The sequence below is a fragment of the Myotis myotis genome, unplaced genomic scaffold (assembly GCF_014108235.1).
Source record: "Myotis myotis isolate mMyoMyo1 unplaced genomic scaffold, mMyoMyo1.p scaffold_m19_p_20, whole genome shotgun sequence".
Taxonomy (NCBI): domain Eukaryota; kingdom Metazoa; phylum Chordata; class Mammalia; order Chiroptera; family Vespertilionidae; genus Myotis; species Myotis myotis.
In genome coordinates, this window is record NW_023416325.1 from 14,515,903 (window position 1) to 14,531,301 (window position 15,399).

The following is a 15,399-nucleotide window of genomic DNA, read 5'->3' on the forward strand; positions in this document are numbered from 1 at the left end:
GATTACCTTACAGAGGGGGCAAGTTGAGAGAACCAATTTCTGAGTCAATTTTAATGTAGGGGAAATGCTTAAGGCAGGTCGCTTTCCCAATCACTCTCATTTTCTGTACACGGAAGAGAGAGAATTATGGAATTTCTAGACACTGACATATTTAAGATCGTTAACATCATATAGTCCTGTGCTTCCCAAGTCAGATTCCCTAAAGTTAATATTGAAAACCTGAACTGTTTTTGAAATATTTTTTAAACAACAGCTTTATTGAAACATAATTTACACACCATGAAATTCACCCTTTAAAAGTGTTTGTTGGTGCCCTAACCAGTTTGGCTCAGTGGATAGAGCGTCGGTCTGTGGACTCAAGGGTCCCGGGTTTGATTCCAGTCAAGGGCATGTACCTTGGTTGAGGGCACATCCCCAGTAGGGGGTGTGAAGGAGGCAGCTGATCGGTGTTTCTCTCTCATCTATGTTTCTAACTCTCTATCACTCTCCCTCCCCCTCTGTAAAAAAATCAATAAAATGTATTTTTAAAAATAAAATAAGATTGTCTGTTGGTTTTAGTATATTCACAGAGTTGTGCAGCTACTACCATTCTCTAACTTTAAAGCATTTTTATCAGTCCCTTAAAAAAAAAACCATAAAAAAAAACAAAAACCCATGCCTGGCTGGTGTGGCTCAGTGGTTGAATGTTGACCCATGAACCCGGAGGTCAGGGTTCGATTCCCAGTCAGGGCACATGCCCAGGTTGCGGGCTGGATCCCCAGTAAGGGTCGTGCAGGAGGCAGCCAATCGATGACTCTCTCTCATCACTGATGTTTCTATCCCTCTTTTGTTCTCCTTCCTCTCTGAAATCAACAAAACATTTTTTTAAAAACACCCATAACAATTAGCAGTGACTGTATTCTCCCTTTCCCCTCTCCAGCCTCCCTCAGAGGCAAGTACTTGTGTGATTTTCTTCACCATGGGTTACTTACGTCTATCCTAGAACTTCATATAAGTGGAATTGTATACTCATTTGGGTAAGGCTTGTTTCATTCAACATAATGTCTCTGAGATTCATCCATGTTGTTGCACATACCAGCAGTTTGTTCTTTCTTATTGCTCAATGCAACTTGTTTCTAAGGCAGTATCTCTCAAAAACAAAAGGTCTGTTAAGAAAAATAAGATCAGTAAACATGACTTTCTTCCCTCTTGCTTTTGTTTTTTTTTACAGTTAAGGATACCACTACTTAGAGGGGCTAAGTGATGTACTGTTAGTCAGTGGCACCACTGCACTGTCCTGTGTTGTCCAATCCAATCATCTTTCTACCACATCCATTGACACTTGCTAGTCTCACTGGTAAGAAAGTCCCTATCTGAATCGGTGAGAGAATTCTGTTACAGGAAATGGAAGGTCAATACCCAAGTAATGAAGGTAGTAGGCTTCCCTCAAAGACATGTCTGTCAATGAGTGGATAAACAAAAATGGTATACTAATGCAATGGAAGACTATTCATGAATAAAAAGGAATAAAATACTGACCTGCATTGCATCGTGAGTTAATCCCGAAAACATGCTAAGTGAAAAAAGTCGGACATAAAAGGCCACATATAATATGATTCCATTTATATGAAATGTCTACGAAAGGCAAATCCATAGACACAGAAAGCAGATTAGTGGTTGTCTGGGGCTAAGGTGGGAATTGGGATTAACCACAAAAGGGCATGAGAGATTGTAGTGTGGTGATGGAATACAGTTCTAAAACTGGATTGTGACCACTGATTGTACAACTAAAAACTGAATGAACTTAAAATAAGTGCATTCTGTGATATGTAAATGATACCTCAATAAAGTTGTTAAACAACAACTTGTCTGTATAAGTGGATGAAAGAGTCCTGCTCTAAGGCAGATCTGTTTAATAACTTAAAAAACAAAGGAGGCAATTTAAGAGACCCTACTACTCAACTAGAAAATAGTTGTTTAAAACAACAAACTAATATAATCATAAATGGTTTTAAGAATTCATTACAAGTGTTTTGTTTTAATAAGTAAAAGAATTGTAAATTAGTTTTCTCTAAAGCTCAGTATTAAGCTATCTGGGTAGGTCCCATAAGACAAGCTAGTCCATTTGCAAATGGGCCAGTTACCCTGTGAGCATAGGAAGAAGTTCTGTAGGTTTTTTTAAGCTAGATTATTGGGTAAATATCCAGAAACTATGTTTATCCCCTTACTTTCAATATAAGGTGCTGCTTCTTGTTTCTATGACTGAGTTTGTCTCATGGTCACTGACCAAAAGAGGCCCAGGAGCTGCTTTCAGAAACAGTGGAAGTGTGCTGCCTCAGTCCCCATGTTTCCACTTCCCAGAGCAACTACAACTCCACAAGCCTCTGTTCCTACCAGCAGTCTGGCTCTCTCTGCTGGCCCCTTATGAACTCTGACTTAGCTTTCCTCTTCACTGTTACTCAGTGGGATGCTTTATGTTCACTTCTGAGACTCAAAAGCTAATGACAAGAAATTCTGCTTCTGGAATTATTTTTCCAGATCGTGGACACTTTTCTGGACCTACCAAAAAAAAAACCCCTTGTACACTGCCTCCTTCCAGAAGAGTTTTCTGATGATGCAGTCTAACCCCGAATACATTAAGAATGCTAGATTTAGAGAAGTGTCTTGCCGAAACCGGTTTGGCTCAGTGGATAGAGCGTCGGCCTGCGGACTGAAAGGTCCCAGGTTCGATTCCAGTCAAGGGCATGTACCTTGGTTGCGGGCATATCCCCAGTAGATGTGCAGGAGGCAGCTCATCGATATTTCTAACTCTCTACCTCTCTCCCTTCCTCTCTGTAAAAAATCAATAAAATATAAAAAACAAACAAACAAAAAGAAACGGAGAAGGCAAATGTTTCTTTAAAAAAAAAAAAAAGAGAGAGAAGTGTCTTTAGGGCATTCAAGACCAGCAATATTGCTCCACCACAACCAGCCCCAACTGAGTAAAAACACCATTCAGGATATAGGGTAGTATGTATTTCACCAGAAAAAAATCACTACTTTCTAAAAGCCAGCTCAAAACTCCAAAACTTCCCCTCCCCAATTACCCCCTTCATGAGGCATGACAGAGGGTAGGGAGGCTAGATGAGCAGCATGGACATGGACAGAAGAACCCAGGGTGGCTGGACTGGTCAGGCTAAGCGGAGAATTGCCCTGGTAATAGTGAGGCTGTCACTGGGTCACCCCCTTGCAGCCTCTTCCCAGGGGAGCTGCCCCACCCACAGCTCCGTCTTTCAGAGTGGCCAGGCAGCCAAGTTTAGTATGCACAGCAGCGGTAGTCACGCAGCTGACTAAACCATCTCAGCTTTCTCATTCCAGTAATGGCTCCCAGGGCTCAGACCAAAACCTCAGGGTCATTGTTAATTTCTTTTCTTTTTTTTTTCCTTTCATCCTGAATGTCCAATCCATCATCGACTTCAAAACCCACCATGAATCATCCACTTTTCATCACCCCCACTGCTACCATCCTCGTCTGAGAATGGTGCCAACAGACCCTCAGTGGTACCCGTTTCCACTCATGGCTGCCTATTGACTAGTCTCCAGATTGGCCTCAACGAACTGTACTCCCCAGTGCAATGAGCACAATTTCCCAACTTATTACCAAGGCCAACAAGGCCCTGCCCCTCTTCAGTCATTCTGACGACTCACCCATGCCCCCACATACTAGCCGTGCTTTGTTGGCCCTTTTTCTAGCCTTGGACTGTGCCACATTCATCTCACCTTAGGCCTTTGCCTAGGGCTCTTTCACTGCCTGGATGACTATCCACTCAGGTTTCAGTTCAAACCTGAAATGTCACCTCCTCAAAGAACTTCCGAGATTAGCGGAGATAAAGTATCCACTCACCTCCATCCCCTGTCACTTGCCATCTTCCCTCCTGCTATATGTTCTTCACTGCAGGAACAATAGAAATCTACTTTGCTTGCTGATTCTCCTACTAGAATATAAACCCCAAGAGGGGAGATGACTCATCTGTCCTGTTGACTACTGTATCCCCAAGAGCTGGAGCAGTGTCTGGCACACAATAGAGACCTGATTAATACTTCTGAAAAGAATAAGCACTTGTGCCAAGAGCAACCAGTCCAAAGACCGAGGCTAGATGCACGCTCTGTGGCTGGTGAGGGTCTGCTCAGAGAGGGAGGGGCCAGCTAGTCTCCCCCTCAAACATTTGAATTGGAGGCTGAGGCTAATTTAATTAGACAACTGGCAAAGAGCACTGATGGTAATAGAAAGCTTGAAGCAAGGTCTGTGTGTGAAACAGGCCACTGCAAGCTCCAGCCAGGCCGAGGCAGAAGTTCCCATAAGCAGAAGCTGTGAAGCAGAGAACAGGACAGCAGGTGAGAGAGCCAGCTGGTGGCAGCAGGATGAAAGCCACAAAGAAAAACAGAGCCTGGGAGAGGAGACCAGTCACTAAGGGAAGTACCTAATTATGAGGAAAGAAGGGCAAATTCTCCTGCTGAGGACCCAGAGCTGCCTGGAACCCAGATGCAGCCTCCATGGAATCAGCCAATGCAGGAATCCCGGAATTATCATGAGATTACCAGCACCCTTCCAGATAACCAGCTTCCTTCCTGGTACTTGCAATAAACCACCATTGTATGAGGGCCCCTGATCCATGTAGCCAAAAGAGCTCTGACTAAAACACAAGTCCTGTGTCCTGGAATTCTAACTATAGAAAGAATTCCAACAAAAGATGGAATATATCACCTAAGCGATTTGCTATCTGGACTGCACATATTATACCCAAGAAGTAATTCAATTTCAGTAATTTAATTCAATGGGAGCTTACAGTGAATTTTCCATCAGCCATTATATGAATCCTTAAAAATAAGTAATATTAAGTTTCTACAATACTCTACTGTAGGAATTGTACTGAGAAGCAAGAATAAAGCCCACTTCACAGACTTTTCCTTTCTTTTTTTTTAAATATATTTTATTGATTTTTTTTACAGAGAGGAAGGGAGAGGAATAGAGAGTTAGAAACATCGATCAGCTGCCTCCTGCACACTCCCTACTGGGGATGTGCCCGCAACCAAGGTACATGCCCTTGACCAGAATTGAACCTGGGACGCTTCAGTCCGCAGCCGATGCTCTATCTACTGAGCCAAACCAGTTAGGGCCAGACTTTTCCTTTTAAAATGTGGTCCCTCCTATCACAAGATCCCCTGAACTGGCGCCTAATACACTCAGTAGAACTTGATATAACTCCAGGGCATGCTGCTATGCTCTCCCGTGGTGGGAGAAGAAATAAGAAAGACTTTTTTATACCTGGGTTATGTGCTTAAAACATTACCTTAATAAACTTTGGAAACCAAGTCTGTATTAGTTTCTCTTGCTGCTATAACAAATAACCACAAAATTTATGGCTTAGAACAATACAAATTTATTATCTGACTAGGGGCCCGGTGCACGAAATTCGTGCACTGGGGGAGGGAGGTGTCCCTCAGCCCAGCCTGCCCCCTCTCACATACTGGGAGCCCTCAGGGGATGTCCTACTGACAGCTTAGGGCTGCTCCCTGCTCCCCTTGGGGAGCGGGCCTAAGCCGCAGTCTGGCCTCCCTTTGTGAGAGGCGACCGGGCTGATCAGGGGAAGGCACCAGCCCCATCACCCCGCTGCTGCAGCCACTGCCAGTCACTGCAGCCACCAAGGTGTTTTCATCAACACAGACTCCAGTCCCTTCACCATGAAAAAATGACAACTTTCTTTAGGCATTTTCAAGATGTGTCTTTCATAAGATATGACATTTCTTTATTATTATTTTTTTTTTATCCTCACCTGAGAATATGTTTCCATTGATTTTTAGAGAATGTGGAAAGAAAGGGAAAGACAGAGAGAAACATCAAAGTGAGAGGAACACTTTGATTGGTTGCCTCCTGCATGAGCGCTGACCTGGGCCCCAGCCAGGGAAGAGCCTGCAACCTAGGTACATGCCCTTGGTCAGAATTGAACCCAGACCCTGTGGTAGGCAGGCCGAGACATTATCCACTGAGCCAAACCTGCTAGGGCAGGATATGATGTTTCTTAGCCCTCCAGCAGCAGACCTTTGTTTTTTTCTCCAGGAGTGAGGTGGAAAAACCCTACATCACCTTCTTGGATTCTTATTACCCAAGTTACTAAGAATATTACCAGTGGCATACAGGGAGCTTAGCCAATGAGTGGTCAGAAAAGATGTTTCCTCTGTAGTTCACACCGATCCCCGGCTCAGCCCCTGCCCAGGCCTCAGGCCTCTAGCTGGGGCATTAGGCTTGGGCAGGGGACCCCCAGTCCGCTCTGATCGCCTGCCCAGACCTAAGACCTCTGGCTAGGGCCTTAGGCCAGGGCAGGGGACCTGCAGCCTGCTCCAATCGCAGGCTCCGCCCCTGCCCAGGCCAGAGGGGCGTTAGGCCTGGGCAGAGGACGCCCAGTCCGCTCCAATCGCCTGCCCAGGCCTAAGACCTCTGGCTGGGGCCTTAGGCCTGGGCAGGGAACCCCCAGCCCGCTCCAATCACAGGCTCTGCCCCTGCCCAGGCCTCAGGCTTCTGGCCAAGGAGATCGCAGGCTCCACCCCTGCCCAGGCCTCAGACCCCTGGCCAGGGTATTAGGCCTGGGCAGGGGACCCCCAGTCCCTGGCAATCGCTGGCTCCACCCATACTCAGGCCTCAGGCCAGGGCATTAGGCCTGGGCAGGGGACCCCCAGCCTGCTCCAATCGCAGGCTCCGCCCCTGCCCAGGCCTCAGGCTTCTGGCCTGGGTGATCGCCGGCTCCGCTTCCCTGGATGGCGTCTGGCGCTGCCCGCCCCGCCTCCCCAGTCCCCGATCTGCGGCCTGGATCCCATGGGTGGCTTCTGGGCTGCCCACCCCGCCTCCCCAGTCTCCGATCTGCGGCTGGATCTCGCAGGCGGCATCTGGCACTGCCCGCCCCACCTGCAGTATGCAAATTTAACAGCCATCTTTGGTGGGTTAATTTGCATACTCTTCTGATTGGCTGGTGGGCATAGTGAAGGTATGGTCAGTTAGCATCTTTGTCTTTTATTAGTGTAGATAGTCCTGGAGGTGAGAAGTCTGAAATGGGTCTCACTGGCTAAAATCAAGATGACAGCAGACTGAATTCCTTCTGAAGATCTAAGGGAGAATTGCTCCTTGCCTTTTCCAGTTTCTTGAGGAAGCCCACATTCCTTAACTCTGGGCCCCTTCCTCCAGCTTCAAAGCCAACATCAGGCCAAGCCCTCCTGCGGCTCTTTCTCTCTGGTTCTCTCTTTTGATTTCCTCTTCCACTTTTTTTTTTTTTTTAAATATATTTTATTGACTTTTTACAGAGAGGAAGGGAGAGAGATAGAGAGCTAGAAACATCGATGAGAGAGAAACATCGATCAGCTGCCTCCTGCACACCTCCCACTGGGGATATGCCTGCAACCCAGGTACATGCCCTTGACCGGAATCGAACCTGGGACCCTTCAGTCCGCAGGCCGACGCTCTATCCACTGAGCCAAACCGGTTTTGGCTCCTCTTCCACTTTTAAGGAGGACCCTTGAGATTACATTGGGGCCACCCAAATAATCCAAAATAATATTCCCGTTTTAAACCCACTGATTAACAACCTTAATTCTTCTTTGCTGTGTAACCCAACATATTCACAGGTTGTGGGGACTAGGATGTGGACATCTTGGTGAGGGTGGGGGCATTAATTTGCCTACCACTCCAGTCCATATGAGCCACAATTCACACACCACCTAGCAAAACACTTTGGCCTGTTGTCCCACTCCACACCAACATCCCATAAAGCATTGTTCCACAGTGGTTTGCCTTTGCACAGCTGAAGATAAATAAAAGTTTGCAGAAGCAAGACCAGGTACCTGAGCTTCCCTTTTCAATTCCATATATATTTCCTAATCACTCAGTATGTGCCAGACACTGTTAGGTTCGGTGGGCAAATCAAAGGTGAAGACAGCGGAAATTCTGGTAGCTTAGGTCTATGTAATGGCATGAGGCAGAATCAATAAGGGTTGTGGACTTACAGAGGACCATGGCGTTTATTCCCTTTGGGTTTATCAGGGCAGCTGGTGTCCAAGCTGAGTCTTGAAGAAAGGGTAGGATTTCACCAGTGGGGAAGGGCAGCCATGAAAGGGGATGGGGCCACCTAAAGGCATTCATTTTCCCCATTTGGATTCTCCATGTCTTCCGTTAGGAGAAAAAATGGTATTTTCGCCACCTCTCTAACAAGACTGCAAATTTTTATGAGCAGATAAGGGAGATAACATTTCAGCTCCAGACACTGTCTTGGACAAGTTGACTAACCTCTTGGTGATAGGACAAATTAACTTCTATGCTCAGGTTTTCTTTCTTTTTTTAAAATATGAAAAATAAGAACTCAACCATGACCTACCTGAGAAGGTTAGTGTGAGAAATGCTTAAGATAACATAAAGAGAATCTAGGATATAGCTGTTGCTCAGTTAATCTGATTCTCTTCTCCTATCCTAGTAAATAAACTCCCACCACCTCTCCTCTTTTCCCAGGATATTCCCGATTTTATCACCCTTCGCCTTTCCATCAGGATGACATTTAGCCAATCGGGCTCTGTATAAAAAGGAAATTTGGTCCTAAACTACTAAAGGGAAGATGATAGGTAAAAGGAACACTGGGGCTTCCTGCTGGGCAATGTGATTCATATTTTTTAACCCTTAACATGGGAAAGGGGCAATGCACATTAAACCCTGATGTCAGGGGAAACAGTCCACATTGATACCAGTTATGTAAACACACACACACTCAATCGTTGGCACCGCCATAGACCTGGTTCATGTTTTTTTATCAGAGTCCTTGCTAATTGTTCTACAACTGTCTATCTGTTGCCCACGCCAAGTTTGTGAGCTCCTCAAGGAGAGAGCCTGTCCTTCTCATCTCTGTAGCCCTCGCTCCCATCCAAACCTTTTAATGGCACACTATCCTATATAATAAAAGGCTAATATGCAAATAGACCGAACAGCAGAACAACCGAACAACCAGTCGCTTTGATGTGCGCTGACCACCAGGGAGCGTGTGCAAAACATGGTGGGCATCGGCCGCAGCAGGATGGTGGAGCAGGTGAGTGGGGGCGCCAGACCAAGGCGGGACACCAGTCGCTGTCATCAAGGTGAGCCTCTGGTGGTTACTGAAATTCTTTGCTCCCGCATGCCCCGGTTCCGCCCAATGCTTGCACCTACTGCTGGCACCAGTCCCACTTGCACCCGCTGCCAGTGCCCAGCACCCAGCACCGGCCATGGTCGCTTGGTGCCGCCAGCGGATGTGAGAGACAACTGCGGGCCCTGATTGCCCCTCAGGGCTTCTCCACCTCCCCCTGCTCCTAAGGGGAGATCGGGGCCAGTAGCCGCTTCTCACACCCACTGCCAGAGCCGGCCCCACTCGCACCCATAGCCAGTGCCAGAACCACCACTCGCACCTGCTGCTGGTGCCCGGCATGGGTCCCAATCGCTTGGCGCCATCAGCAGGTGTGAACAGCTGCTGGCCCTGATTGTCCCTGAGGGCTTCTCCACCTCCCTCTGCTCCTAAGGGGCGATCAGGGCAGCAGCTGCCGCTCGCACCCTCTGCGGATGCTGGTCCCACTCACACCCACTGCTGGCACTGGACCCAATCGCTCCGCGCCTTCAGCATGCTGTCAGTGTGTGGGAGCGGAGGAGGCGGGAGGGGAGCTGCCGACAGATAGGGGTCTGGTTGCTGCAGTGGGAGGGGCTGGGCAGGGGTACAGAGGATGGGCCAGGACTCGCCCCTGTGCCTACCGCAGCCTCGTGGCCCACAGTTCCCAAGGTGCACAAATTCGTGCACTGGGCCCCTAATATAATGATAAAGGACTAAAGAAAGCACAGGAAGAAAAACTGTGTCTTCAGCATGGTTGCAGAAGAGTCAAACTAACTTAGTCATTTGTGTAAATGGTTCCCATTTACAACTAGTTACCAGGCCTAGCATCAGAAAGTTCTTCTTTTGAAAACTTAAAGTTTGAAGAGCACAGTGCTCTAAACCTTTAATCCCTGCTATTCCTTAAGTCTGGCAGAGATTCCTGCCTTGGGTCAAGAACAAAGGGTTACTATACGGGCTACACTTACTCAAGTCACAGTCTAGAAAATTGTATCCCAAGGCCATCGCAAAGGTCCAAATTAAAAGGTCTCCTCAAGCCCTGACCGGTTTGGCTCAGTGGATGGAGCGTCAGCCTGCGGACTGAAGGGTCTCAGGTTCGATTCCGGTCAAGGGCATGTACCTTGGTTGTGGGCACATTCCCAGTGGGAGGTGTGCAGGAGGCAGCTGATCGATGTTTCTCTCCCATCAATGTTTCTAACTCTCTATCCCTCTCCCTTCCTCTCTGTAAAAAATCAATAAAACATATTTTTTAAAAAAAAGGTCTCCTCAAATCTCCACTTAATCAGAAACCCATTGTGCAGAGAGCGCCTGCTTATCTCTAAATACATAAAAAAACCATCACCCCTCCCCTCAGGTTCACACCAAGGCTCCCTAATAAAGAGCTACATAAAAAGCTAGAGAAGTGAAATCAGAACCAACCACAAAGAGCTATATACTAGATGCATTCAGAATCTGTGTGGGTGATTTACATGTGTGACATTCCTTAAAATGCTAAGAGGACAAGAACCATGAACTGTGTTCTAGAGTACACAGCTCCATTGTGGAGCCTTAGCAAGTATGGGCAAACCAAGAATGTGTCTACTGAGTATCTGTAGAGCACACATTTGAAAGCCACACTAAAAGACCTGTCAGATACATCATTTCCTTTAGTTTACAGATGAGAAACTGGGGCTCCTAGTCAATGTCAGTTGAATGAGGATGCAGAGTTTGATTTCGCCTGTTAAATCTCCTCTTATTTGCCAGGTACTAGACCCATTCGCAGACATTATCTCAATTAATCCTAACATTCACCCTGCAGGGCAGTTTTATCCTCCCCATTTGACAGTGACAGAAAGGCTGAGAAAAGGTACGCTTCTATCATGGAGATTTTGCCTTGGGGAAAGCAACTATTTCCCTTCAAAACATTCCAATTATTGAGCACACAATCAAGATAGGAAGGACAGCCCTGACCAGTTTGGCTCAGTGGCTAGAGCATCGGCCTGTGGACTGAAGAGTCCCAGGTTCGATTCCGGCCAAGGGCATGTACCTTGGTTGCAGGCACATCCCCAGTAGGGGATGTTCAGGAGGCAGCTGATGGATGTTTCTCTTTCATGGATGTTTCTAACTCTCTATCCCTCTCCCTTCCTCTCTGTAAAAAATCAGTAAAATATATTTTTAAAAAAAAGATAGGAAGGACATGGGTTTTAAGGAAATGATATGAAGTTGGAGTCCCATCAGCACTGCTATTTACTCACGTGGGCCACTGGGCACTCACAGTCCCGATTCCTCCAACATCTTATTTCCCCTCCCAAAGTCAGCCTGCCAAGGACCCTTCAGGAGGCCAAGACTTTGCATGTTCAGGAACAGAGCATATTCAGAGTCCCGAGACCACTTCACAGGGCTGGGGAAAAACAACCACAACTTCCCCTGCACTTAGTTCCTCCCTCAAAAGGGCTGTTGAACCTCATCTGGAAACAGCTGGAAGGCAGCAGTTTACAGGAAACCAAAAAAAAAAAACAAACCAAAAAACATATAGCACAGAGTGTACCAGGGAGAGTTAGGCAGCTAGAACGAAGAGGCCAGGGGACACACAGGAAGTTGGTTAGAAAGAGCCCATGCCAGAAACAGTCACGCAGCAGAGGAAGGAGGCCAGGAGGGGAGGTCCAGCTGGCCTTCCTCTTGGCCAAGGAGAAAACTGCAAACAGTGGTGAAGGCTCAGGCCCCACCAAAAGGAAAGTCAGACCACCTCTTCTTCCCTGGTTGCCTCCTACTCCTCTGACAGTCAGCCAGTGGTCATGACGGACAGCTGAGGACAGACACTCCCTCCTGTTCCTGGGCTGCTTTCTAAGCCAGAGGCTACATCCCAGTCCACTAACTGGTTTTGAGTCCTTCCTCTGTCACGCTCTACCCAAGTTCCACACTGCCAACTCAACTTGAGGGCCAGCCACACCAGCCTCACACAGAGAGGCAGGGCACCCTCATGAGGAATCACTAGGCTGGCAGCACCCATGGGGGGGACCTGCACTGGCAGGACCTGTGCACAGGGAGTAGCAGTAAAGCAAGAGAGCCAGTGGGGTGGGAGGTGTTAAGAGCAAGATAAGTCTCCCATCAAACTAAGTGTGCATTTTGCAATCAAGAAAGTTAATTGAGCAATGGCCAGTTGCCAAAATGCTTTTGAAAGAAGTGTGCATGAGGCGGGGAATGCCATTACTAAAATTCCTTGGTGTTAGTTGACAATAAACCTTTAGGTTATCTAAACTGAGGGCAAAGAGGAGACTGGTTTATTCTTTACTTTAGGGGAGCGCTTTCTAGCCCATACCGCCTGCAACTCAGCCATCCATTCTCTCCCTGTACATGGAGTTTATATTAAGATAGAGAGGAGGATTACATTCTTTTAATAAAACACATTCCTGTCTTTCACCCCTGTTTTGTGTGAAAGGGCTCTCTCGCGCTGGGGCATATGCTACAAGGGTCTGCTTGCAATGGAAGTGCTCACAATTTGAGATGGAGTAAGCAGAGCTTAAAGGCTGAGGGCTGCAGTCCCAACACCATTCGTTTAAAGAAAAACAAAAAACAAAACAGAACATCTTCACAGGCTCGGTGCCAGCTCAAACTGGCAAGACCAGAGCAGCAAAGCAGAGCCCGACCAACGCGCCATTAAAGGGAGCGCTGTGGGTAACCTGCTGCAGCCATGGGGCCAACAAACCGCCAGGGAAGGCGGTTGGAGAGGAAACGGGAGGGTGGGGGCATTTCAGGAACATAACAAAGGAACAAATGGATTAATCATTTATTCCAGAGGAGGAAAATGTCACCCAGAGCCCTGTATCTAGTGTTTCAACTTCCAGCAAATGGGTAATGTATTCTGGGTTCATGGCTCTCCCACCCCCACCCCCAAAAAAAAGGGGGGGGTGGGAAATGTTCCTCCTCTTCTTTACACTTTTCTGGAATCTCCCAGGAAACTTCCGAGGCAGCCTGCAGAGAACACCCTACGAAGGCCTGAGCCAGTCGAGGGACCGAACCAATAACCCCCGCTGAGCAGGGACCCTGCCCTGGCGAGAGCTGGGGTGCAGGCCGGGGCTCCCTGCAGAGTCCGAATCAGTTCTGCTGCTGAGGCAGAAGCCACCTGAGGCTAACACCTAGCCCACCGAGGAAGGAAGCGAAGGCAGAGGAAGCGCCAGGCATTGCAGTGCCTTGGGGGGGGAGGACCCTCTGCCCAGAGCCAAACCCACACGTAGGGTGGCGCTGGGACGCCTGCCCTCCACACCGGCATCTCATCTCCGTATCAGGTTTCAGGGCCGCCAGCGAACCCTGCGCCTTGCCAGGAGGACAGGCTGCACCTCCAACAGCTGTGCTTCCAGAAGTCTTCCTGGGAGACGCCCAGGGCCCCTCCCGAGCTGAGGGAGGGCTTCCCGGTGGAGGTGGCGGGGGGCGGGGGGGTGGAGACCCAGCCTCCCTCCGCCAGGGCGAGGAAAGGAGCCTCCAGCTTGGAGCCAGGCGCGGTGGCGCTGGGAAGCACTGCGCCCATCGACCTCCCCTCCCTCGGCAGCCGAGGGAAGCAGCGACGCCTTCATCCCCCGGGATCCGGGAGGAAGCAGACCCCCACCATGCAGGGCCGGACCCCCACAGAGCCCCCGCGCGCCGGGGGCCGTCACCCCGACGCCGCTGGGGACCCCCGAGGCGTCCGGTCCCACCTCGGTGGCCCCGGGGACACTGGGAGGAGGCAGCGGTGCGGAGCGCGAAGCCGGAAGGACCGAGCGCGGCGGGCAGGGGAAGAGGCCAGGAACCCTCCCGGAGCCGGGCGACCCCGGGGGAAGGCGTGGAGTCCAGGGGTCCCCCCCACCCCGGGCGGCCCAGCCCCCCACGCTGGTTTGGTCCGCGGAGGGAGCGCGGCTTGACAGGTGGGGCCGGACGGCGTCGCCGGGCCCCCTACCTGTAGGCCAGGGTCATGCACTCGAAGAGCTTGGTGAGCGAGGCGTCGATGGACAGGTGGCAGGAGCTGGTCTTGCCGAAGCTGTAGGTCTGGCACGTCTGCTTGTTGACCGTGTCGAAATCGTAGCCCTTCTTGGGCGGGTGCTCGCGGTGCGGCGACGACACCATGAAGTGGCCGCTGTGGATGATCTGCTGGCGGCGCGGCGGCTCCTCGCGGCCCGGCCCGGCCCAGGGCGGCGGCGGCGCGGCGCTCGCGTGGGCCCGGGCCGCGGTGGCCGCTCCGGAGGCGGGCGGCGGGGACGGCTCATCCGTGTCCGAGTCGTCGTCGTCCTCAGGCACCGGGGGTTTGAGCAGCACCGGGCGGCCCCGGCTGCTAGGCCGGCGCGGGGAGCACATGAAGACGTCGGCCGCCATGGGAGCGCCCGGTCCGGGGCATCCCCCGGGCCCCGGGGCGACGCGGGCGGGCGGGCGAGCGAGGCTGAGGGGACGCCGGCCCGGCCCGCGCGCCGACTGCCCGCGAGCGCGCCGCGGGGCGTGAGGGGGAGGGCGCGGGCTGACGGGGCCGCCTCGCGCCCGCCCCCGAGTAACGTCACCGGCGCGTCTCGGCCAATCGGATGCCCGCGTCGGCCTCTTAAAGGCGCAGGGGAGCCTTTCGGTATCTAGGCGGACAAAAAGAAAAAAAACAGGGAGAGCCGGGGCCACGCCTCCGAGCCCCGCCCCTCGCCGCCCCCTCCCCTCCGGGCTGTCCTGGTGCCGGGGGACGCGGTGGCCAGGTAGTGCGGGTCGCCAGGGTCCGCACACAGGGAGGCGCGGGCCGAGCCGGCCGTGCTGACCCCGCCCCACGCTCCGGGCAATCGTCCTGCGGCCCAGCTGCGGGCGGGGCGGGCCCTCCACGTGGTTGGTGGGGGTGGTGCTCCCCCTCCCTCTCCCCGCCCCCCCCCTCCCGGCCTTCCGCTTACTTCTGCTGAGCCCGGAACTGCGTCCCAACAGCTCCTGCCTGATGCTGCTGGGCACTGTGATTGTTGTCCCATTTTATTGATGAGTAGACTGAGTCGCAGAAGGGAAGGTGGCTCTGCCAAGTTGAGGCGTTATCCTGGGAGATCGCAGCACTTCCGTCCGCAGAGGCGCTAGTTCAGATCCTCAGTTTGGAGGGCGAGCCAGCACATAAACCATTCCAAACAGGGAGATTCTGAGCCAGAGATTTGTTTTCCGTTAAGTGGGGGGACAATTCCTATGTACCAGAAAGTTGTGACAGTTAAAAAAAATGAATACCAAGTGCTCAGCACAACACCTGGCCCAATAAATGTACAGTGTAGACGTATCCAAAGAATGCCAATACCCAACAACTTTTGACCTACAGAAAGGG

At 50.5% G+C, this 15,399-nt stretch overlaps 1 protein-coding gene across 4 annotated transcripts in view; it reads right to left on the reverse strand.

Moving 5' to 3' along the window:
- Positions 1–14,557, reverse strand: part of LOC118678625 (MLX interacting protein) — a 49,746-nt gene extending 35,189 nt beyond the window's left edge. Inside the window, exon 1 of one of the 4 annotated variants that reach the window (XM_036354441.1) lies at positions 14,035–14,557. In XM_036354441.1, coding sequence (XP_036210334.1) covers positions 14,035–14,447 — 413 coding nt within the window. In that variant the 5' untranslated portion in view covers positions 14,448–14,557. The remainder of the gene's footprint in view (positions 1–14,034) is intronic. The other 3 variants (XM_036354442.1, XM_036354443.1, XM_036354444.1) reach the window with 3 other exon arrangements.
- Positions 14,558–15,399: the final 842 nt, after the last annotated feature.